A 23446-nucleotide genomic window follows, 5' to 3' on the forward strand; every position below is an offset into this window, starting at 1 on the left:
CATACCATGGATTTTCTTGATACCACACATGCTAATTCATGGGGTAACAACCCTCATGTTCTCTAGTTGCAAATATATAACATAAGCAAAATGTGTATAAAATCAAGAACCAAAATTTTCAATAAAAATATACGACAACAATAATTGTACGTATCTAACATCGATACTTGTTACAAGACTATAAATATGAAAAATATTGATTCACACCTAAAAGACAAGTTTTCCAATTATTTTCCTTTTTGCAAAATCCACTCCTCTCAGCTCTCTACAAAAAATAATGGTAGTCATAAAACCACATCTCTTTGTCCTGGAGGACTAAAGCCAGGCGCAAAATGCATATGAAGACAAAGCCAAATGCGGGCGCATGCTTAGTCGGATAGTGCTCTAGTTAGTCTCTCTCTTGGAAGAGTGGGATGACAAGTCGGTTTTCTCAGCCAAATAGTGTTCAAGCATATCGTCTTCATCATCTGCCATTAACCACAAGACAAGAGGGTTTCTTCATCAGATTTGGAACACAAAAACACTCATCAGCCTAATCCGTGTTTAAAAAATTAAGCAGTCCGACTATGGTTCTGGTATTATCAACATTAGACTAAATAAGCTTAAGAGGAGAGAGAATCACCTTCAAAATCATCATCGTCGAAGTCGATGTCTTCCACATCTTCTTCATCAGACCCTTCAGTGGCTGGGGCTGCTCCTTTCTGTGGAGGAGAGAAAAATTCACCTATTTTATTGTTTATTCTTTGCAAATCGGCCATTAAATGTGTCAAAAAGAAAATGCTGCAATTCTTTTGACGTAAGAGTGTAATAAGCCAATAATTTTCATTTGTATTATGTTTACAACATGAAACCAGTACATATTTTATTGTACATATTGGTTTTTGTTTTGTGCAAAACTGATCAATGTGAGAGCAAGGTAGAATCAGGGGAAAATAAATTACCACAGCATGTCTTCCACTTTCAAACCACTGTCTACCTGTGAGCCTCTTTTCCTTGGGTGCTGAAAGCGCAGCCTCAGGCATTAACCTGGAAATCAATCACCATCAGTTAGAAATAAAAATAAAGGCACACGCAAAGATATATCAATGATCTACTATTTGGAAAGTATTAACTTTCAAGAAAGTTTTCCTTTGAATTTCTTTTTTCCTTTTTGACTGGGAAGTCTTAGTCAAAGTGCTTATGAACTGTCATTGCTTTCTCAAAAAGAATATTTTGTAATAGTAGGTTTTGAACCTACCACAGATCCCAATCGTACCACCGCATTACCTGCTAAACCAAGACCCCAGTTCCCTTCTTTCCCAGTCTAATGTCATATATCTATCATGTACAACCTAAGGGCCTAAAGTGCAAGTAGGAAACATAAGAAATGAATTTAATCCGTCACACGCTTCTTCCCCTATACATCTAACTTTTGGGTGAAAAGATACCAGAAAGGAAAGCATTTGTATCACCTACAATCAGCTAATGATATTACTATCACCCACCTTCACATGCTTTATAACAACGACTTCAAAGAGTTACCAAACAAAACCTTATTTTGAAATTATATATATATATATATAAATAATAAAAACTTACTTGGCTCGCTCAAGTGCCAATTCTGCTTCAAACATCTCTCTCCATGCCAGAAATGTTTCAACAGTAACAGGTTCTCCATGTGGTACAATTACCTAAAATGGGAAAAGAGGTGAGAAGAAAAGTGTGAAGCAGCTTCTTAAGACATGTCTTTCAAGAAGATGCTCATCATCAGAGATGCAAATAGCGCATACACCATTTTTTAATAAGAAATAAATCCCATGGGAAAGTTTGAAGCTGCTTATGCAGTTTTCACAAATATTCATTATCAAGTTCAGCTGAAATCACAGGGAAAAATGCAGGGTGCAGAAGAAACAAGATTAACACGTGTAAAAAGTATGATTTATCTTCTAGAAGCTTCGTCTTTCCAGATACACAACTACCAAAGTATGATTTATCTTCTAGAAGCTTCATCTTTCCAGATACACAACTACCATTCCTCCAGGACAGAGAATGGGAGAGGATTGTTCTCTTGAACAGAGAGAATAGCTAGCAGTTTCATATTAACAGCCTCAAAGATTTCATGACATAACTTCTCCCAGCTAGTTGACCAAAAAAAATAAATTCTCCCAGCTATTTTAAATAAAAACCTCAGCAAGACTTAACTACAGACAGCTGATATAGGAGCATGATAAATAACCAATGCATTGTACATTCAACAATTTACCAAAAATATTGCATTCAACAGGTTTGCAAGGTTTTGGGATATTTCATAGTTTTCCACGAACTCTTGGAGGCAAGCTCCATTATGCTAAGGACTTAGAACGCAAATAGCCACAAGATGATTAGAATTCAAGACGGAGGAGAAAATCCATACATCATCCTTTGCTGCTTCTTCTGCTTCAGCATCCTCAATACTAGTGTCTTGACAATATTGCTCAGAAAGCCATTCTTTAGCTGATGTAACTAGTGTGTAGATCATAGCCATACCAAGATTTTCAGATGCCTGTAGAATATAAGTTTTGAATCAAAATCAGAATTATTTGGATAAACTCACATAATTCATTGAGTTGTATTACACCTCACCTTAGTACAGATCAAAATATGCTGCCTATTTAATTATCAGTAGACTGACCTAGAAGAAACAAAAAAACAAAAAACACTGCGTGTAGGGATAAAGAGTGCCTAAGAATTACCTCTTGTTGAAGCTTTTCTTTCAAAATTCTAAGATGTTCACCTTGTATACCACGTAAACTGGAGGGAAAAGATCAACTATTAGTTGGAACTTCAACAATATCTTTATAAACAACCCTGCATTCACAGTTCTGACTTTCCAACATCCTAACTCAACAACACAATGCTGACAGAACTAATCTACCTGAACAATACAACGTTGATGGAAGAGGGATACCATCAAAATGAATTTGTACCATTGAACTCATAAGACCCAAGAGTAGTTTTTTCCAAACTTCTTTTAGTTTCTTTTAGGTTTATTTTAGTACTTGCGTCTGTATAATATGCAGTTGCTTGAACGCACTGAGTGGAGAATAGCATAGTACTAATTTGCACAGTGTTATGCATGGGAATGTGATACCTGTTCAAATTCAAAAGCGGAGGCTCATCTGGATATCTTTCTGTGTGTGAGAAAATCAAAGCCAGCTGAACTGAAACAGAAGTTTCCAAAATAACTTATGTCCAAATGTAAAGTAAAAGATCCAAACTACAAAAACCAGAAGAAAAAAAGAAGGGAACTCTTGAAATTTCTAAATAAAAGACATTCTTCAAAACATCATAATGCAAAAACAGTAACCTGGAGCAGTTGTTACTTCATCTGCCTCATCATCCTGTTGAAAAGAAAGCGAGGAAATGCATAAGAGGAAAGTTATATGTCAAGTGACATATGTCTTGGGAGATGGTATTAATTTTCAGCTTGACATGCATAAAAAGATTTATACAGGAAGATGCAGATTTCTAGAGAAGAAGCAAGCTCTACACGAGCGACCACCTCAATGCATAAAAATATATTTCCGTAGATTTATCCGGTTACTTCTAATGACATAAATGCTTCCTTCCTAGTTACACCCATCCCTGACAAGCTATGTGAACCCTGCTCCCAATACAATCAAGTAAAAGATGTGTCAGGGTGCTGGTAGGACATTAACTACTCAAATATCACTAATCTCGATCCTACGAAATGGGCACCAGATACCGGGTGAGAAGCAAGTTGTTTACCGCACAATAATGCGAAATGCCATGATCTGTTGGAGAATCTAAAAAAATCTCATCTGGCATTAGAGATCACACCCCAATACACTTGGATGAGGGAAAGAGCATAAAGATGCAAGTTCCAAGGAATTTCTTTCATGCCCCAAAATTATGAAAAGTGATCCAGTGAAAAACTTATATGCCCCAAAATATGATGTATCACTATAAAGCTGGACACTTCGTTACCATTCTGAGCTTTTGGAAGTGGATAGAAGTCAACCAGAAGAAAAAAGAAACTTGTATCCACTTCCAAGAGATGAGAAACGAACTTGTATCCATTTTTACACAGATACATCACATCATTCTTGTACAAGGAGGAAGCTAATGCCACTAACAGGAATTACGCCTTTTGCTTTTAAAATGGACAAAGGAGCTCAACAAACGTGGCTGATTAACTACTCTAGTCTACTTTTACCCAACTAAAATACAAGAAAGTATGAACCACGATAAATTATTTTGAGTGTGTGTCCAACAAGTATAAAAATATTGCATTTGCTACTCGTGGGGTTAATTTATTATTATGCCATTAGAATTGAAAAGGAAACGGATACGCCTAAAGACGGAGATACCTACCACTGGAGTTACTTTTATTTGAAAACACCTCTTGGAAGTGTTTAACCCACTCTCACCCGAGTGAATTTCTGGTATAAAGAAAAACAACAAAACAGAAAATTCCTATTAAATGTTAATGTTTGATAAGCTGGACAACAAGAGAAAAAAAAAATCATAACAAATGCTGGTCTGTAGAAGTACCGCATACCTTTGAAATCATCCATAAGTATTGCTTCCAACGCTTCAATTTCCATCTCTTGCTCTTGTATATAGTCTGTATACATAGTTTTAAAACACACAGTGAAGTAAATTTCATAGCTTTAAACATAAAATGAGTTAACTTCCATAATTATTTGATAAAATTCACACATTTCTACCAAACCCATATCCCTAAAACCTCCACAATTGGCCAAATAAACAAAAGTACATTTTTTTTAATCACCAAACAAGCATTCCATTGGAGCTTCTGGGCATTTGTAGTTTCCCTCAAAAAACAGTATACATCACCAAAATCAGTAACAAACTACAACCAAGTAAACAATCAATAGATTTCATAATTTTAAATTTCAAAGCTACAAAACAACATAAAAATAAGACATTTTTAGAAGATATAGGCTTGATTGCGCAGCTAAAAGTCATACAACAATCTCTAAACGGAGACCCCTCAGTTCGTCTAATCGATAAAGAAACAAACTTTAATAGCAGAAGAGTATAATTAACATCAATTACCCGTCATGATCTTGATATGCTTGTCTGATTTTGGCTCTTCGCGCTCGTCAGAGGTGTCTCCGAACCAAATCAGCCACACTCCACGAGTTCAAGAAAACCTATGTCACTCGAGACGCTGCGTTTTGCTCTTCTTATTTTCTTATCGATTATTTTAAGTTTATAAATTCTTCTTTTCTTTTTTTATCTTTTTGTTTTCAAAGCATATGATGCGGTTTATCAAAATTGGAAGCAATCAGTTAATCAGATCCGTCCATCTAAGACCTAACGTCATCCTATGAAAAAGGTGGGGCCCTTGGCCTGCATGTGGGACAAGTGTAGGGATTTTAATATATACCTGTCCGTGTTGTATCTCACCACCAAAACGGGGTCGGTGTGTCCTCTTTTGTCTTCTACATCTACATCCAAATTTTATTTCTAAAATAAACCTAAATAAAGATATTTTTGAATACAATTTTAAAAAGTTATTTTCTTTTTCAGGAATGAGGATTAACTTAGGGACCTTTTCCTCTAATTAAATTAGTGATCGCATTTTATGAACCATTTATTTTTTTCAAGTCATCTTTATTGATAATTCTCGCGGAAAATTAACCAAATTAAACATTATTTATTTATATAACTTTGATCAAATAAATAGACGAATACATATTATAGTGAAAGATGAATCTACGAGGACTAGCTAACCACTTTTTTTTTTTTGTTGTTGATGCATGCTTAGTGACGGAGCCAAATATTCTGTCGAGGAGGATTGATTTTAAATAACTTAACTTTATAGGATAACATACTTAAACATTCATTATAGTATCTATATATATATAAAAAAAAGAATTCATTATAATTATTAACTTTCTCAAAATTACAAATTTTATAACTTATTATTTAATTTTTCATAATTTCAAAATCAAATTCTATTAAGGTAAAAAGATTGAAAAGGCAAATAAAGAAAACAAGTATTAGAAGGCGATTTTAGATAAAATGACAAATTGAAATAAAATCCAAAGTACGCACATGTAAATGATATAGAAAGACACGTAGACAAGCAGTGTAACTTGAGTTGAGGCAAGGATGAAGTGTGATGGACCTCTAAGCTCAATTGTAAATCATTCTTACAATGATCAATTGCATACAACACCCCCCCTCAAAATATTAAGTTTTGTGTTTTGGATTAAAGATAAACTTCAACAATACAATCAAAGACATCAACATGACATATAACAAAATTTAAACGGACAAAAGCCACACTAAAACTACTAAGTCACATCACAATACACTTAAGCATAATCCCAAACAAAATCCACAAACCCAACATAATTGAAGCAACAAAACAACCTAAATAAACCCTACAATCATTCAACAAAACAACCTAAATAAACCCTACAATCATTCCTCGCACCCCTGTTTTCACATCAACCCCTATCCTCCCATTGACAACCAGTCCCCTAACCTTTCCTCGCCACACTCCCCAATCAACCTATCCACCTACTCTCTCTCTCTCTCTCTCTCTCTCTCTCTCTCTCTCATGAATCTACCACCCCGACTCAAGGGGAAAGGAGGAAAAATGAAACCCAAGGAGGGAGGAGAGTTACATTTTCCCTTTATTTTCCCATGTGCCAGACAACCATTTTCTATGTCTGGACTTACCAAATATGGGAAAGCAATTGATTTCTCATTCCCAAACCTCATTTCCCATAAACCAAACGCAACCAAAGAGTTTGTAATGTTCTAATATCATTCATTGCCGACTTAGAAAGAATCTAACATAATACATCGCTAAACTATTCAAATACACAATAATTTTAGATTCATAAAATTAAACTTATACTATGTACGGTTCAAAATAACAACATGATAGGATAACGTGTGGAGTTGTTAGAAGGAAAAAAAAAAAATCTTTCTCTATACTAACTTTTGAACAAGAACCTAAGTTGATCACATTGTAGCTAAATCCTTAAATCACATAGAAATATATTGAGATGCATACGGAATAAAAATGAATACTATATGTGCATAAATTGTTAATATCTAATCTAAGTTAGTGTCGTATGACATATATATATTGTGAAACTTATAATTCTAGATTATTGATGAAATAATTTTTCTTTTAATTTACTACTTCAATTCACAGTCTAACAAAATAACATATCAAATGTATGATAAAATTACGATGATCATTGAGTATGGGTCCTCCTTTCAAGACCTCTCTGCTGACATGCTATTGAAACCTAACAAACCGTATACAGGTAACCGTATATAACCCATTTGTGTCTTCTCTCTTTTATGTTTGCTCTGTATCTCTTTCTACCTCACTTGCAATCCCTCTCTCTCTCTCTCTCTCTCTCTCTCTCTCTCTCTCTCTCTCATATCTGAGAGCCTCTCTCTCTGTTGGAAAAAAAAAAAGATACCAAAAGTTGCGGGTTTGATCCAAACACAAAGCTTTTTTCATATTTCTCTATCTTCCCCCTTTCTTCTCTGTGTGTCCGTACACTCTCAGACCCACACAAGCGAGCTTGAACAAAGGATTTCAAAGCTAAATCCACTAGTGGAAGATCAGAAAACCACACCCAGAAAACAAATAAAAATATAAAATATCTGTAAAACATCATTTTTAGATCCCTCTGTGTGTTCTTTTCTCCATAAACCCTTCATATTAGGTCCTCCTTCTCTATCTCATTTTCTTCTCTCTTGGGTTTTAATATAAAAAAAATCCTAATTTTTCTGGATGTTCCTTGTTTGTTTCTGGGGTTTGTGTTGCATGCAGATTTAAAATTATCTAATTTTTTTTATGGGTTTTCTTTTTAATTTATAGTGATTTAGGTTGAGAGTTTATGCATTTTTCCGTGAAACTGAGGCTCTAGGCGATATTCAGAACTCGTGTTTGGTTGAGAATGGAAGGCGGATATTGAAATTTTGCATTTTTGAGATCAGAGTTTTATTGGGTTTCAACTCTTTTTTTTCTTTATCTCTTTCTGGTGGGTATGGTTGAGATGGGGAGTTCTAGTGAGACTAGTAACAAGAGCATTGATGCGTCGGTGGGTGGGTTGGTTTGGGTCCGACGCAGAAACGGGTCGTGGTGGCCCGGTCGGATAATGGGTCTGGACGAGTTGCCCGATAGTTCTGCGGTTTCTCCGAGATCGGGGACCCCGGTGAAGCTTCTGGGCCGCGACGACGCAAGCGTGTGAGTGCTTTCTTTTTTCTTTTTAAAGCTCTACGCGGTTGTCTCCTTCATTTTCTGATTTGAATTTGTCTTACAGTCTTTGTTTTTCAGCTTTTCGATTAAGTAGATTTACATTTTTGTGTAACTGGATTTACCACACTTGGAAATGCCTTGTGCTTAAGATTTTCATAGGTGGTGTTGGGGGAGAGATTTGGTTTTATGGGTTCCTGGATTTAGTGTTGTTTGTTTACTGTGGCTTCTTATTTCTCTTTTTTAATGTTTGGGTTAAGGGATTGTTGTTTCCTTTGGTGTTTCAAGAAGGGTTGAACTCAACTGGCTTATCATTTCACTTCATTCACTGTTTGTTTGTTCTTTCCTCTATGTTTATAGGTTGAAATATACTAAGGTAATGATGTCGATTAAATTACATCAAATGTGAATTTGTTACTTGTGATATTAGTTAAGTTTTCTCTGCTACCTACTATGTGGCCCTTGTGCATGATAACACTACGCAGTCAGAAAAGATGCATTCTCTCTGCAAAAAAAAATTTGCTTAGATGGTAGGTTGGTGGTTCCAATAAAAAGGAAAGGATGGTAGGCTTGAAGCTTGAGAATACATTCTTGTAAGATTATTTTTGGAAAATAACCTTTGAAAGTTTGAAAAAGTTTGTGATGTATGGATAATTACTGTTTGTGACGCATGAAAGGAAGAAGAAATGCTCTCTTTACACAAATTTACAGGAAAAAGGGATAGAATTCAAGAGGAAATTTTTTTGTACTGAAAGGATAAATATTAAGTTGGAGATTGTGATTTTGTGGCAACAAATATGTCATAAAATGTCTTGCTACGGTTCACTTCAGGCGTTTTTTATCATCTTGATCTTTTCTTCTATTGGGCCCTAGTTTTAGGGGCCTAATGTGTGGAGAATGAGAGTCTTAATCTATGGTTTAATTCTCAGATCTGATTATTACTAGGACAGAGGAGTGAAAGGATGTAATGTTATTTCATGCTCTGAAATAACAAAACTAGGGCTTGATTTTAATTGTGACTCTGGAACAATTCAATCTTTAATGTCATTATATCTGAGATAGCGTTACATGAGCACTTTATGGAGTTAATTTATGTGGGGAATTCAAACAGTGAGAATAGGGCACTGCTGGACTGGAACATTATTTCCGTTATGTGGTACTGTAGTCATGTATAGAGATTTTCCCTTGAAGAGAAGAGCATTAGATTTTGAGGTATTTGTAAGGCACATTGCTGAAGCTTGAGGCTTTGTAGGTTGATTAGACTGGGGCTTCATACATGAGGGAAAATTACCAAGGAAATAATATTTGTTCTCTCTGGATTGTTTTACATAAACAGTAATAGATCCTTGCTGTGGGTCTCTAATCATTGATAGAGGTTTTGGTTTACCGTTTTCAAGTCGTATTTAGTCGTTGTGATTCAGGGTTATGGGAAAGTTTGTTTTCAAAACAAATTTAAAACTCCTTGTATAGGTGTTTAGCTTAATATTGATATATGAACATAGTCTGATCTTGATCTTATTGATTTAGGGACTGGTATAACCTTGAAAGATCCAAGAGGGTGAAAGCTTTTCGTTGTGGGGAGTATGATGAATGCATTGAAAAAGCAAAGGCCCATGCAGCTAGCTCCAATAAAAAAGCAGTGAAATATGCACGCAGGGAAGATGCCATTATCCATGCTCTTGAAATTGAGAATGCTCGCCTAGGCAAGGATAATTTGGACTTCAGTGCTCGGATGAGTAATTCAGGTGGTGAGCATGGTTGTTCAGCAAGGGAATCACCTGCCATGTCTCATTCCGGCGAGGAGAATGAAGTTATGGTTGATGATGTGAGTGATTCTGAAAACAGTTCAGACTCGGCACCAGAATTATCTCAATCTGGTATATCTTTTGAAGAGCCAAATCATATCAGTTCTTCTAAGTTGCAAACTGTGCAGGGAAGGAGAAGAAGAACGCCCAAATGATTCAGAGGATGATGGAACAGAAGGAGTTAAAGCGCATGAGAGGACTTGAGGACCTGGGAATGGGTGTAGTGTCAAAAAAGTCAGGCCAGACTGGTGGGCTTCTTGAACTAGTTCAACAGGACAGTGCTTCACTCTTAGATTCAAACACTCGGAATGGTGTGCCTAATGGCAGTCCTGTAAATGGAAGCAAAGGTATTTCATCACTGAAAAGGAAGAGATCTCAAGTTGCAAATGCTAATGAAGTCTTGAAAAGAAAAAACCGCAGCCGACCGTTGACAAAGGTGTTGGAGAGTACTGCAATGGTGTCTATTCCAGTTACGTGTGACCAATTTCAAAATTCATGTGGTTCACCTCTTCAAGGGTTATCTGATGGCAGGGTTTCTGGATTAGAATCAAATGAGTCAAAAGGAAGTTTATCTGTGGACCACAATGGAATTTCGTGTGAGAATGGAGCCTCTACAAATGCTCCTGAACGAGCTTTTGGTGCTTCCTGTATTAATGGCAAAATCAAGGAGAATGAGATTCCCAGCATATCTGGGTTAGCTGAGAATGATTCCTCAGATAGGTTATTTGATGTGCCATTTGCTGGAGAGGAAAAAGACCCTTCAGGTAATGGTAATTCAAACAATTATGCATTTGTTTTCAGGAACTTTGTTACCTATGTTGTTGGGTAAGGATATGGATTTAATTATGTCTTGTATTATCTATTTATTGCATTTTTTACATTTAGATACGTTTGCGACTTATCACTCTCTCCATTCTCTCTAGGCGTTTTCTTGCTATTAGTTATGTCTTTTATTATCTGAACGTGCCTGCATTGTTTGCATTTAGGTACCCTGCAACTCCGTTACTCTCTCCATTCTCTTTAGCCTTTTTCTTGCTATTAATTATGTCTTGCAGTATTCAAATTTCCCTGCATTGTTTACATTTAGGTGCTCCTGCAACTCTGTCACCCTCTCCTTTTTCTTTATCCTTTCCTTGCTTGCAGCAAATTAATTAGCTTGTCTTTCTTTTGTGCCTGATGTGGACCTGACAAAAATTGGTCTGGTTCTCCCTAGCTGATTTGTCATCTCTATCTACCAGGTTATTCTCCTATAATTGCAGTTTGTTCATCTGGGAAGCCTCAAATTGGTGCATTGGGAAGGCAATCTAGTCAAAGCAGTCAAGCTGAAGCTGTATCTTTGAGAGATGAGAGAATTAATGAATCTGGTTCTACGAGTTCAGCAGCCTTGCATGATATCGGCCAAAGTATAGAAAAAGGTAGTTCAAAGTGGCAGTCAAAAGGAAAGAGGAATTCAAGACAAACAAGTAAAGATAGAAAACATGACTCAAGAAGGTATATGGACGTGGATGAAGAATCCAATGCTTATTCGGCAGGCATTGAGCATTCTGATGGATTGTCTCAGGATTCTGACCAGAAAGTCAATTGCAAAGGCATTAGTGGTTCCGGTGCATATAATTGCACATTACAAGCAAAGTCCAAACAGGTTACTGAATTGGCTGATGGACCAATTCAAAGGTCACTTCCCTATCGGCAGTCCCGCTTCACAGTGCCTGCAAGATATCAGACGTCAGATTCTACTGCCCGCAATCTTTGCTCTGATGGTTCGTTATATGATGTCAAACTTGAGGTGAAATCAAATTACCGGCCGCAGCATGTCCCGCTGGTTTCCCTTATGAGTAAATTGAATGGTAAAGCCATTGTTGGTCACCCGTTAACAGTTGAGGCTTTGGGTGATGGCTGTTGTGACATCATGTTGTGCAAACTGGAATGTGATCGGGAAGTTGGTAAAATAGGTTATGCAATTCAGCCAAAAGCAGAAATTGGAAGAAATCCAGGCAAGCATTTGGCATTGCAACCACAAAATTCACCAAATAAATCTCCCAAAACGAAGAAATCTGGGCTCCAGCCAAAAAAGACTCGGAAACTATCTTCTCTGACTGGTCACAAGCAATCTGAAGTGATGAAACCACTGACTGCGAAGCCACAGGGTCCTGTAATAGCTTGTATCCCCCTTAAATTAGTGTTTAGTAGGATAAATGAAGCAGTGAATGGTTTGGCCCGACCAACACATCGGGTTTTAAAATCAAGTGACACTTGAACAAGTTTCTCTTGTGGAAAGAAATGTTGCAGTGGATGGATTCTTCCTGTGAATGTAGTTCTTTATTCAGGGGTTTGGTTCAATTCTGCAGCCTAGTTGCTGCTTCTCATTTATTTGGCCATGTTAAGTTTGCAGCACCATTAACTCCGCTGCCCTTTAAGGCTGAATCCATCTGTACAATTCCGTGATACTGCGTTGTTGTAGGAGCAGTCAGTCAATGGAGGCTCTGCTTTTTCCTCTGTATATAATGTAACATTAGTTGAGGTGTAATGGCATTAGGTATTTGATGACCTGATATTTGGTTATTTAATTTATGAATTCAGGTTCATCAGGAGGGACAATAACTTTATTTCCCAGCTTGCTTCTGTTGTTGGACATGCTTAACAGTTCATTCCTAAGACAATCAAATTTTAATTTTTGCTTAAAATTGATGCATTGCCCTTTCTGCTGCTACTTAATCTTGTTTTGTGTTTGTGTGATGCATGTGACAAAGTCGAGTTCTTCGGAACCGTACTGTTGCAGCTTTCCTGTGTGCCGTTGTGAATCATTTTAGGCTGCTGCTTCTTGTTTGTTGCATTTCTGCTGTGTGTGTGTTTGTGCTGGTACACTACGTTTGAGTATTTGGTTTACGAATGAAGGGTAGCAGCTGAATATTTTACAGGATTTATAGCTCGAGTGGTTTGAGAGTAGTTTATCTTCCCACTTCAGAGTTCGATTCTCCTCTCCTCTTTGGCCTCTATTTAACAGGAAAAAAGGTGAAATCTATTTTGGAAGGTAGATTTTAGATTTTATATTGTCAAGAATTTCGAATTACAAACAATTAGAGACCACAAGTTTCATTTCCAAAAAAAGAAGAGAGATACTGTTCTGCAAAATAAGAAAATAATCACATGACCATGTTACTTTACCTACCGCTACCAGTCTACCACATGCCACAACATAGATAATTTTGGACTGTCTAGATTAATTTCAAGTTAACATCAAAACCCTAGCTAACTCGCATGTCATAAACCCTAGAAGGAACCTACTGCATTTTGTGTGGCCTCTCTTGGAACCCAACAGAATCTCATAACCTTCTTGATATCCTGGAAGAATGGAAACTAGAAGAAGAAACTAGCAACAGGAAGCTGTTCTTTCGGGCCTTGTTTTATGCAAAAAATAGCTCACTAAAAGGAAATGAAGAAAAAAATCTCTATATATATCAAACTGTGATTTGCTAATTAAGAAGAATGAACATTTCCATGTAATTTTAGTACGAATTTTTATCACTTGTGAAGTCAATCATGCAAGGAAGTCCCCTTTCTTGAAAGAGGACACATTTTCCCTACCACGTTCATTATTTTATCAAATCATCCAATCTTAATCCGTGATTTTGATATGAACCTATTTAAAATTAACTTGAATCATTCGTCATGAATTTATTTTCTGAATGTACAGTTTGTCAATACAAAGCCAACATGTAAATCAACTAGCTCTTGACTCAATTGCATTTTTTTTCAAATGTTAGATGATGTTTCAAATTCGAATTCCTTTACCCATTGGTGATCAGATGCAAGATATAATTCAACGATTCCTTGACTTATCCGACCCAATTATAACCAGCCCAATACAAACCGGGTCAACAACACAACAGAGGACATAAGCGTAATATGTGAAAATAAATGATACCCCTCGGGTCCAAAGAATAAAGGAATTAGGGTTTCAGCATATATATAAAAGGTTAAATATTAAACCCCCCAATCTCCTCTCCCCCTAAACCCTAAACCCCCAATCTGAGCAGCAAAAGCAAAATCTGGGAGATGGCGACGGTGCCAGGGCAACTGATCTGGGAGATAGTGAAGAAGAACAACTCTTTTCTGGTGAAGGAGTTCGGGAGAAGCCACGCCGGTGTGCGGTTCAGCAAGGAGCCCAACAATCTCCTCAACCTCAACACCTACAAGCACTCTGGTACATTTCTCTACATCCCATTTTGTTTGCTTTCTGTTTGGTTCCCGAGCAAGTTTGTTTTTCAATTGAGATGGTTTTCGATCAGGGCTGGCAAACAAGAAAACTGTGACCATTGAGGCTGTGGGTAAAGATCAATCTGTGTTGTTGGCAACAACTAAGACCAAGAAGCAGAACAAACCTGCTGCTTTGCTCCATAAGTCTGTGATGAAACAGGAGTTTCGCAGGATGGCCAAGGCAGTCGCAAACCAGGTAAATAAACTTTGAAGCTTTGCTCTGCCGAATGATTATTTTACTAAGAACATGCTTGCAAGTTTTTGTTGCATTGGTGATCCTTAACATGTTAGAAGATACTTGTTGGTTTATGCTTTGGTGATAAGCCTTAACATGTTATGTTAGAAGAATCATTTGTAATGATATCTTCAGTGAAATATTCTTGTTACGCTTCTGAGCGTTTATTGTCCTTTAATTAGATGGGGTTCTCTTTGTTAATCTCTTAGATGCAAGTAAGCTTCATGCCTTTTCTTGGAAAAATCTGAAATGGGGTTTATCTCAAGTATCTGAATGATTACTTTTCTAAGAACATACTTGTAGGTTTGTACCTGCAGTTAAAGGATCATTTTTGTAGTGGTTTCTTCAGTGAAATACTCTTGTTACACTTAGTTTCTGAGCGTGCATTGTCTTTTTTTATTAGATTAGCTTCTCTTTTTTTTTTTTTTTTAAAATATTTAATAATAGAAACGAAATTTATTGAAAGAAACGAAAAGGAACACATAAGTGGATGAGGCATCCACAAGCCAAACGAACAACAACAGAAAAAACAGACTAAAAAAACAAAGACACCAGCCAAACCACACAGAGACTGCTACACCAGAAAGACCCAAAGAAAACAAGATGCAAAAAAACACTTCAAATCACAGCAGCAGCCATATCCCTCAGTATAGTGGAGTAGGAATAGTCTTTTTTATTAGATTAGGTTCTATTTGTTAATCTCTTATATGTAGGTAAGCTTCATGCTTTTTCAAGGATCTGAATGATTATTTTACTAAGAAGTTTGTAGGTTTGTGCTGCAGTGATGAGCTTTTAACATGTAAGAAGGATCATTTGTGTAATGGTTTCTTCAGTGAAATACTCTTGTTACGCTTGGCTTCTGAGCATCCATTGTCTTCTTTAGATTGGGTTCTCCTTGTTAATCTCTTATATATAGGTAACCTTCACTATTTTTCTGGTCAAAATCTGAAATTGGTTTACCTCAAGGATCTGAATGGTTATTTTTTTAAGAAAATACTTGGTAGGTTTATATTGCAGTGATGAGCCTTAACATGTAAGATAAACTATTTATAATGGTTTCTTCAATGAAATGTTCTTGTTACGCTTGCACGCATTGTGTTTTTAGGGTTTAGTGTTTTTATTGTTGGTCCCTCATATGTTGGTATCCTTCAAGGATGATAAAGTATTTGTATTGTATTGATTGCATGAATCTATATTTGCCTTATCTAGGTTTTCCCTTTTGTTGTTTCTCTGTTATTCATTTTGTATTCCGCATTGCAGGTGGCAGATAACTACTACAGGCCAGATCTGAAAAAAGCAGCCCTTGCAAGGTTGAGTGTTGTTCACAAGAGCCTCAAGGTTGCCAAGTCTGGTGTCAAGAAGAGGAACAGGCAAGCTGTTAGAGTCTATGGCAGGAAGTGAGTTATAGGGGGCTGATACACTAGTGTTCTTTTCATGATTTTGGATTTGATTGGATCGTCCTTGAAAACTCAAGATGTATTTGGATTTTGGGGATTTTATTTAGTTTGTTTTGCAAAAGATTCCTGGATATAATTTTTTTTTTCTTCAACCAATCATTTAGCAAAATTTCGGCATGGACCCTAACAACCAACTTATCGATAACCAATGAAAATACTCTGTTAATTTTCATATGGTAATTTTGCATATGCCCAACTGCAAACACTCCGGACCGGAGGACATTAGAGGTTCTCAGAACAACAAATCACCATGTCCAAACAAACCAGTTCAGTTTTGAATGAAGAAATGTAGCTGATCAAATCAAATATAGATAAACTTAAAAATGAACTGTGATAATATGACATACAATTGTTAAAGATTCGTTGACTATATTATTCCAATAATTTCTTGACTTTCTAAACCAACGAATGAATGGGGAGCCAAGTATCATGACAATCTGCTGTACATATTATGAGGAGGCTTGCAGTCAAATAAGGGTCCAATGCAAAACCACATGTTTCTGCAAGCTTCCCACCACCATCAAGAACACATTCATCTTATCTTCGCTGATAAATCAAGATGAGCAGCAGGTGGTCTTTTGGACAACTGGCTGTCCACGCATATGCACAGTGGATGGTTTGTTGACACTCATTGGTTGGGTAGCTATCCTGCAACCCGAAGAAAAAAATATTTACCGACGCTGTATAAAAATACTGATGTTTTACCATTGCAGTTGTTCCAGTACAACTACAGATCACAGATTTATCTTACTTAAACTCTTGATCTGAAATGCCCGTATCAATCAGAAATATGACAAAAGTAACATGGAGATGAACTCACCTGTTCTTTATCTCTGCAACCATAGTCATGAATGCCTGCTCTACATTAGTCGAATTTTTGGCACTTGTTTCCAAGAATGGAATACCTAGCTCATCTGCAAATGCCTTTTAAAAACAGCGGGGTTTTGGGGTAAGAAGAATGTGAACAACATAAAGTTTGAACACGTAAAGTTGATCAATGGTGCATGCTTATTTAACTCATCATGACTTGATAACAAAATAAGATTAATTAGCAGCTAAGATACCTTGCTAGCTTCAGAAGAGACCACTTTCTTGTCAGCTAAGTCACTCTTGTTTCCAACCAAGAGCTTGTTCACATTTCCAACTGCAAATTTATCAATTTCTTGCAGCCAGGTCTTGACATTGTTGAAGCTTTCTTGGTCCGTCACGTCATAGACAAGCTAGCAAATAATTTCAAAAACCACATTCATGAAGATCATCCTATGAAAAGCTTGCAGGACCAAAAATCTACATTATAAAGAGGTGAATTAATACTTACAATGATGCCATGGGCACCACGGTAGTAGCTGCTTGTAATCGTTCTGAAACGCTCTTGACCAGCAGTGTCCCACTATTCAGAAGAAATGGAGATTTCAGATTTTTTCAGCTAAGGAACTTCGATTCCAATCCCGCCTTAATAAAAAAATATACTTACTATTTGAAGTTTGACAACTTTCCCATCCTGCTCCACTGTTCGAATTTTCTAAATAGAGGAAACAAAGAGATGAAATCACTGCCATGGCATCAAAATAACCACACATAAGAAGTGATTTATTATGCCACTGTACTTACAAAGTCAACACCAATGGTACTTATGTAGCTGTCAATGTAAGAATCATCCTACACAAGGTGAGAGTGGAATTGTCAATAAAAGATCAAAGAAAATCAGACATCAGCATTTGGCTCAACCAACTCTGATCACAAGCATACATTTATGTATCGCATGTTACACAATAGTTATGATTTAAAATTTAGGACGAATTCAAAGAGATGACCGAGGGAGAAGGTATAAGAATTTAATGTGTGTGTATAAGAGAAGCGTGGCAAAAAGAAAACCATCATCCTATATATAACATTGTTGAACTTTTACCGCAAATCTCAGTAGAAGGCATGACTTGCCCACACCGGAATCTCCAATGAGCAAAAGTTTGAAAAGATAGTCACTGCAAAATGGAGGAAAATAACTAATTAGAACCTCAAACTTTATGCTTCAGTACGGTAACTAAGGGAAATAACTAAAATAAAACATTAACATATCATCAAATCTTATTAGCAAAAACACCTACTCTGTCAGAATATGTCAACAACTATGCCCTGCATATCTATTTAATGTTTCTTCAAATTGAGACAAAATTATACAGGCAGCAAAGATATGAATTCCATGGCAGCATATCATCCAAATAACTCAAGGAGATTATAGGTGCCTAAGAAAACACCAAGCCACAGCAGAAAGAATCATCATTTCAAAAGTATGACTAACATATTCATCTTATTTACCAGAGTCCATGGATCTCATACATTGTTTTTACAGCTTTTGTATTCACTACAATCAAAATTGCAGATAGCTTCTTGAAATGAAATGTGATCCCAAAAAAAAGGGATCCACAAAATTGATTTTCGTAAGAACTTTCTTCCAGTTTTTTAAGATACTACTAAACAAACAATCTCTAATCAAATGGCCAAATCAAAAGCCATCCCACATACCCAAAAGTTGAAAATAAAATAACCCTTCAATAAAAACAAAAACAAAAATAAGAATTTCTGGGTTTGACCAAAATCCAAATCCAATCAAATTGAACAGGGTTAACATTATCAACAGCCATAAAACAATCACACAGAAACTAAGCTATGACAAAAAAGGTGATAACATGTAGACATGCATGCAATTGTTCATGAGAGAGAGAGAGAGAGAGAGAGAGAGAGAGAAATTACTATTCAGGGATCATGACTGGGTTGATCGATGAGGAGGAAGTTTCAGAAAGCGTAGAAATTTTCAACTGGGTCTAATTAACGTAAAAATGGAATCTTAAACGAGGGAGAGAAGTTGAAGGAGAGGACTTTGTTGTGCCTTATATAAGGGTGGACAGTTTGCGTCACATTGAAAGGTTCCTATTTCCTACTCAGCCGCCAGCTTGGAACCTGACCCCACACAACTTTTTTGGTTTCTCTTCTGGGTTGGTTTATTTTTATGGGTTTGTTTACAAGCCCATTTCGGAAGGCCTGAATTTTAAGTGAAGAGGGTCTTATCACTTGTGTTCTGTCAACTTAGCCCAATTATCTGTTTACTTTTTTGTTGTTGTTGCAATTGGAGAAAAGAAACCCTGGAGTTTCGATCTTAAGTGTCAAGTAAGCAGGGGGGAAGGAGGAGGGACACAACCACTGTGGTAACCTCACTCAACAATTATTTGTCTACTTGCCAACTTTTTATTCGATTAATTCTGTAATAAAAATATATGTTCGACGTTTTATTCGACTCTAGCTAAGTGAGTTCTTTCACACTTGTAAAATGAGTTACAAATGTTATTTTCAAAACTCGGGTAAAAAAAGTTGACGAGTGTGTTGTAAGGATTAGTTTTGTTTTACAAATAGTTACAAATGTTGTAAAATAATGTAGTAGTGGAGTCCCCAAATGCCTATAAAAGGCTTCCCCCCTTCCCTATCATAGACACACAATGAGAAGAGAAAACATTCCCTTCTCTTTCTCAATTTCTTCTCCCATTTGTAAGAAACACACATAATAGAGAGCAAACATTCTCTCCATCTCAATCCCCTCTCTACAATTTCCCATTGATTTATAACACGTTATCAGCACGATTTCTCTATCTCTAAATTCAGAGCCTCAACGCTCTCTCTCTTTCTCTCCGCAAAACTCAAGCAGAGGCTTGCTGGTATTTTCTTTTGCTGGATTTTCCCCCAAGGCAGATCCTTAAATGTTTTTCCGGAAGTATACTAGACCAGATAGAGCTCAGCTCCACACTGTACTCTTTTTCCTTCATCCAGGTTTTTATCCCATTGAGTTTTTCCTGGTAAGGTTTTAACGAGGCAGTGTCACTCAAGGGTTTAGGGTATACTATGAAAATTTTTATGGTCGATTACTGGACAAAAGCTAGTCCTAAATTTTTCAGGGGGAGATATTCACAAAGGGGAGCGTGATTTTAATAAAGACCTTCATACACTGTACTCTTTTTCCTTCATCCAGGTTTTTATCCCACTGGATTTTTCCTGGTAAGGTTTTAACGAGGCAGTGTCGCTCAAGATTGACTCACAGAAGCAGTGTCAACTACGATATTCAGAAAGGTGATCAACAGTATGACTTAAAGATATTTTGCCGAGCATCAGGGGGAGCGCGCTATCAATAAAGATCTTCAAACACTGTACTCTTTTTCCTTCGTCCAGGTTTTTATCCCACTGGGTTTTTCCTGGCAAGGTTTTAACGAGGCAGTGTCGCACGCGCATCAATATACATAGAATTTTATGTTACACATGATTATGTACTCTTTTTCCCTTTGACCAGTTTTTGTCCCACTGGGTTTTTACTGGCAAGGTTTTTAACGAGGCATATTCTGTATCATTTGTGGTCTCCAAGGGGGAGTGTTGTAAAATAATGTAGTAGTGGAGTCCCCAAATGCCTATAAAAGGCTTCCCCCCTTCCCTATCATAGACACACAATGAGAAGAGAAAACATTCCCTTCTCTCTCTCAATTTCTTCTCCCATTTGTAAGAAACACACATAATAGAGAGCAAACATTCTCTCCATCTCAATCCCCTCTCTACAATTTCCCATTGATTTATAACAACAAAGGACTTGTCTTTGTTTTCTTTGTGGTGGAACTGCTTCTCTAGGAATCACTTTTGCTAATAATCGCTTCTAGTAAAAGAGCTTTTATTATAAGGTGTTGAAATTTTCATAAGAAATCAAAAGCACTTGGGAATGCTTCCTAAAGGAGAAGCACAAGGCAGGTGTTTCTTCGAAAAAAAACTTCTATGGCCTATAAGTACTTCTAAACTTTTCTGCCAAATGCGGTCAAAAACGCTTTTGATTATCAAAAAGCGCTTTCAGTTTTCCAGAAGCACTCCCAAACGGGCCCTAAGTATATCAACTTTAGTAATAACATTCTTCTTGCTTTAAATAATAATATAAAAAAGCTGGGGTTTGATTATAAATAAAAATAAAAAAATGAAAGAAAGAAGGTGTGATTTTTAATCCAAATGAGCTTTTATTTCCCACAATAAGAGTTCAATTATTGTGGAAAGTTTTAGGCCAAAAGTCACTTTTGGTCTCTATAGTTTGGCATTTCAATCACTTTCGACCTTATAGTTTTAATTTCGTCACTTTTGATCATGTAGTTTCATATTTGTAACAATTCAAGGACAAGATAAAATTTCTTTCAATTTCTTTAACGGAACAACCACTTGCCACTCATTTGGAGGGGCACTTTTATCAGACCAAAACCTCACTTTAAAAATTGGTCGCTACCTCTTTCCTTGGGCGCAAAAATGGGCAACCAAAATCTCAAAATCCTCCCTCCTTCACTATCCCAAATTCCTAGCGCCTAACCAATCTTTATCTCCTCCATCCATTTCTCTCTCCCTACAGATTCAGAACAAAACAACAAAGCAATAACTTTCCAAACCCAAAGTTACAGAACAAAACAAGGCCACAAAAGAATGGAACAAAAGCATTGTAACCCACTTATATGCATTGAAAAGTCGAATAAATGTTATAAAACAATTTCGCACAGAAAACTGTACCTTTAGGCTTTGTTTGGTTTATGGAATGAATTTGAGGGGAAATCATTTTCCAAGGAATGGAAATGGAAGATTCCTTTCCCACGTTTGGTAATGCTAGGAAAGTAACCGGGAAATATCACTTTATTTCCTTTCCCATGTTTGTTTTGAATAGGAATGGAAACAAAATTTGTATAAATTTTCAATTATACCCATATTAAATCAAATAAAAAAAGAATGCATTTAATAATATATTGTAATTCTAAATTGTTAATGGGGATAAAATGGTCATAAAAAATATGTATTTAATGTTAGCTCATTTTCCCAAACTTTCCCATGAGAAGGGTAAACAAAACCCAAGTTGGGAGGATGACTTCACTTTCCCCCTACTTTCTCATGAGTCAGGAAACGATTTTCCATACCTAGACTTACCAAACATGGGAAAGTAATTGATTTCCCACCCCAAGTCTCCTTTCCCATGAACCAAACAGGGCCCTAGTGACTCCTTATAATTTAATGTTGCTTTGTTTTATGCATATTTTAAACTTTTAATTAATGCTAATTATAATATTTACGACTCCCTAAACTAGAGAGTATGATTAGAGTTCAAATTTTATAAACAGTTCATAAAATAGCTTTTATGTGTTTTTCGCTAAATTTTAACTAAAAAATAAAGAGTATTATTATAAATGCTCTTAGCCCAACTTTAAAAAATAATAATAATCACATCAGCAAACTACAAAGACTTTTGCCACCAGATTGGGAATATTACTCATTAGCCTGTCACATGCCTACAGTAGCAGGTTAAGGTCTTGGAAAGTATGCAGAACGCTCGTTTCATATATATATATATATATATATATATATTGTTGTTTTTGGGTGAGACAATTAAAATATGGACAGAACTTGGTGAGCAAGTTTTATATACAAGAAGTTCTTTATTTCAAGAAACCCTCAAATCCAATCGTGCAAAGAACCGTAACCAGTTCTATTATAAAAGAATAATAAAAGTCAACATTACAATTTTATGGTCAATGTTTTTTGCCGGGAAGGTTTTTAACTAATTAATCTTTTATGCATGTGCTAATATCTCATCTCACATGCACCCCATGGTTAAAAGATGAACATATTTATATGTTAAAACCACAAAATATTTAATTTTGGTGGACGCTATCAATGGAATATTTTGAAAGAGTCTTCGTCAATGGATTTCACACGCATTAGATTCGAGAACACGAATGTTAATTACTTGCCTTAATACAATTCTCTATCTCCTATAAATTAGACCAGCTTGCTGATTTTCTAGCTACTATTGCATCACTTTTCAACCACCCATTTCTCAGCCAACCAAACCCAGAAGCCATGTCTGTCAAGAAGAGTCTCTCTCTCAACAACGGCGGAGCTGGGATGGGTGGTGCATCTACGAAGAAGACTAAGAAGAGTTATTCTCTAACCAATGGTGGGAACGGCGGCGATGTAGTTACAGCAAAGCGCGGGCGGTTTGATCGATGTTTTTCTTTCATGGAGATTTCAACAGAACAAGGAAAATCACTCAAGGACATGGATTCGGAGAAGTTGAAATCTGGGATCAGGAGGTGGGCTAAGGCTGTTGTTGCTTACGCCCGCCAAGTCAGCGGCCGCTTCGGAGGCACCCGTGGCTGACTGATGACAAGCCTAACTGTAAGTGCCTAATGGAAGTAGTTCTGCTTTGAACATAGTGAATATCAAAATGATGGAGTTACTTGAATTGTAACTCAATTTTCCATGCTGATAAACGTACATAGGAGATTAAGAAATGAATGATTGATTGGTCCTTGTATGTAAATGCGCCCAATGATGTAAATAGTTGATTTTTCCATCCAAAATAAGGCCTGTGTCAAGCCAAGTATCCAAATTGCATGCT

General features: G+C 36.5%; 5 protein-coding genes across 5 annotated transcripts; 3 read left to right on the forward strand and 2 right to left on the reverse strand.

Annotated features, from left to right (window-relative positions):
- LOC18781574 (RWD domain-containing protein 1) lies at positions 81-5232 on the reverse strand. Its single transcript, XM_007215786.2, has 11 exons — positions 5062-5232; positions 4541-4606; positions 4354-4421; positions 3326-3359; positions 3110-3179; positions 2712-2769; positions 2393-2521; positions 1579-1670; positions 942-1026; positions 623-701; positions 81-467 (listed from the first exon to the last, which is right to left on the reverse strand). Exons 1-11 carry the CDS (start codon positions 5066-5068, stop codon positions 385-387), a joined length of 771 nt encoding a protein of 256 aa, XP_007215848.1. The 5' UTR covers positions 5069-5232; the 3' UTR covers positions 81-384.
- LOC18782509 (uncharacterized protein At1g51745) lies at positions 7314-12731 on the forward strand. Its single transcript, XM_020559748.1, is given in 5 exon segments — positions 7314-8233; positions 9770-10193; positions 10195-10230; positions 10232-10811; positions 11286-12731. Coding segments are annotated over 5 exon segments (2259 nt in total). The 5' UTR covers positions 7314-8033; the 3' UTR covers positions 12305-12731.
- LOC18783646 (60S ribosomal protein L28-2) lies at positions 13978-16092 on the forward strand. The gene is made up of 3 exons (XM_007215052.2): positions 13978-14251; positions 14337-14500; positions 15800-16092. Exons 1-3 carry the CDS (start codon positions 14104-14106, stop codon positions 15938-15940), a joined length of 453 nt encoding a protein of 150 aa, XP_007215114.1. The 5' UTR covers positions 13978-14103; the 3' UTR covers positions 15941-16092.
- LOC18781829 (GTP-binding protein YPTM2) lies at positions 16286-18896 on the reverse strand. Its single transcript, XM_007215918.2, has 8 exons — positions 18748-18896; positions 17906-17978; positions 17608-17655; positions 17471-17518; positions 17315-17386; positions 17061-17216; positions 16817-16920; positions 16286-16644 (listed from the first exon to the last, which is right to left on the reverse strand). Exons 1-8 carry the CDS (start codon positions 18759-18761, stop codon positions 16551-16553), a joined length of 609 nt encoding a protein of 202 aa, XP_007215980.1. The 5' UTR covers positions 18762-18896; the 3' UTR covers positions 16286-16550.
- Positions 22829-23437, forward strand: LOC109948275. Its single transcript, XM_020560770.1, has one exon. The coding sequence runs from the start codon at positions 22906-22908 to the stop codon at positions 23203-23205; it is 300 nt and encodes a 99-aa protein (XP_020416359.1). The 5' UTR covers positions 22829-22905; the 3' UTR covers positions 23206-23437.

The sequence above is a fragment of the Prunus persica genome, chromosome G3 (genome assembly GCF_000346465.2).
Source record: "Prunus persica cultivar Lovell chromosome G3, Prunus_persica_NCBIv2, whole genome shotgun sequence".
Lineage (NCBI taxonomy): Eukaryota > Viridiplantae > Streptophyta > Magnoliopsida > Rosales > Rosaceae > Prunus > Prunus persica.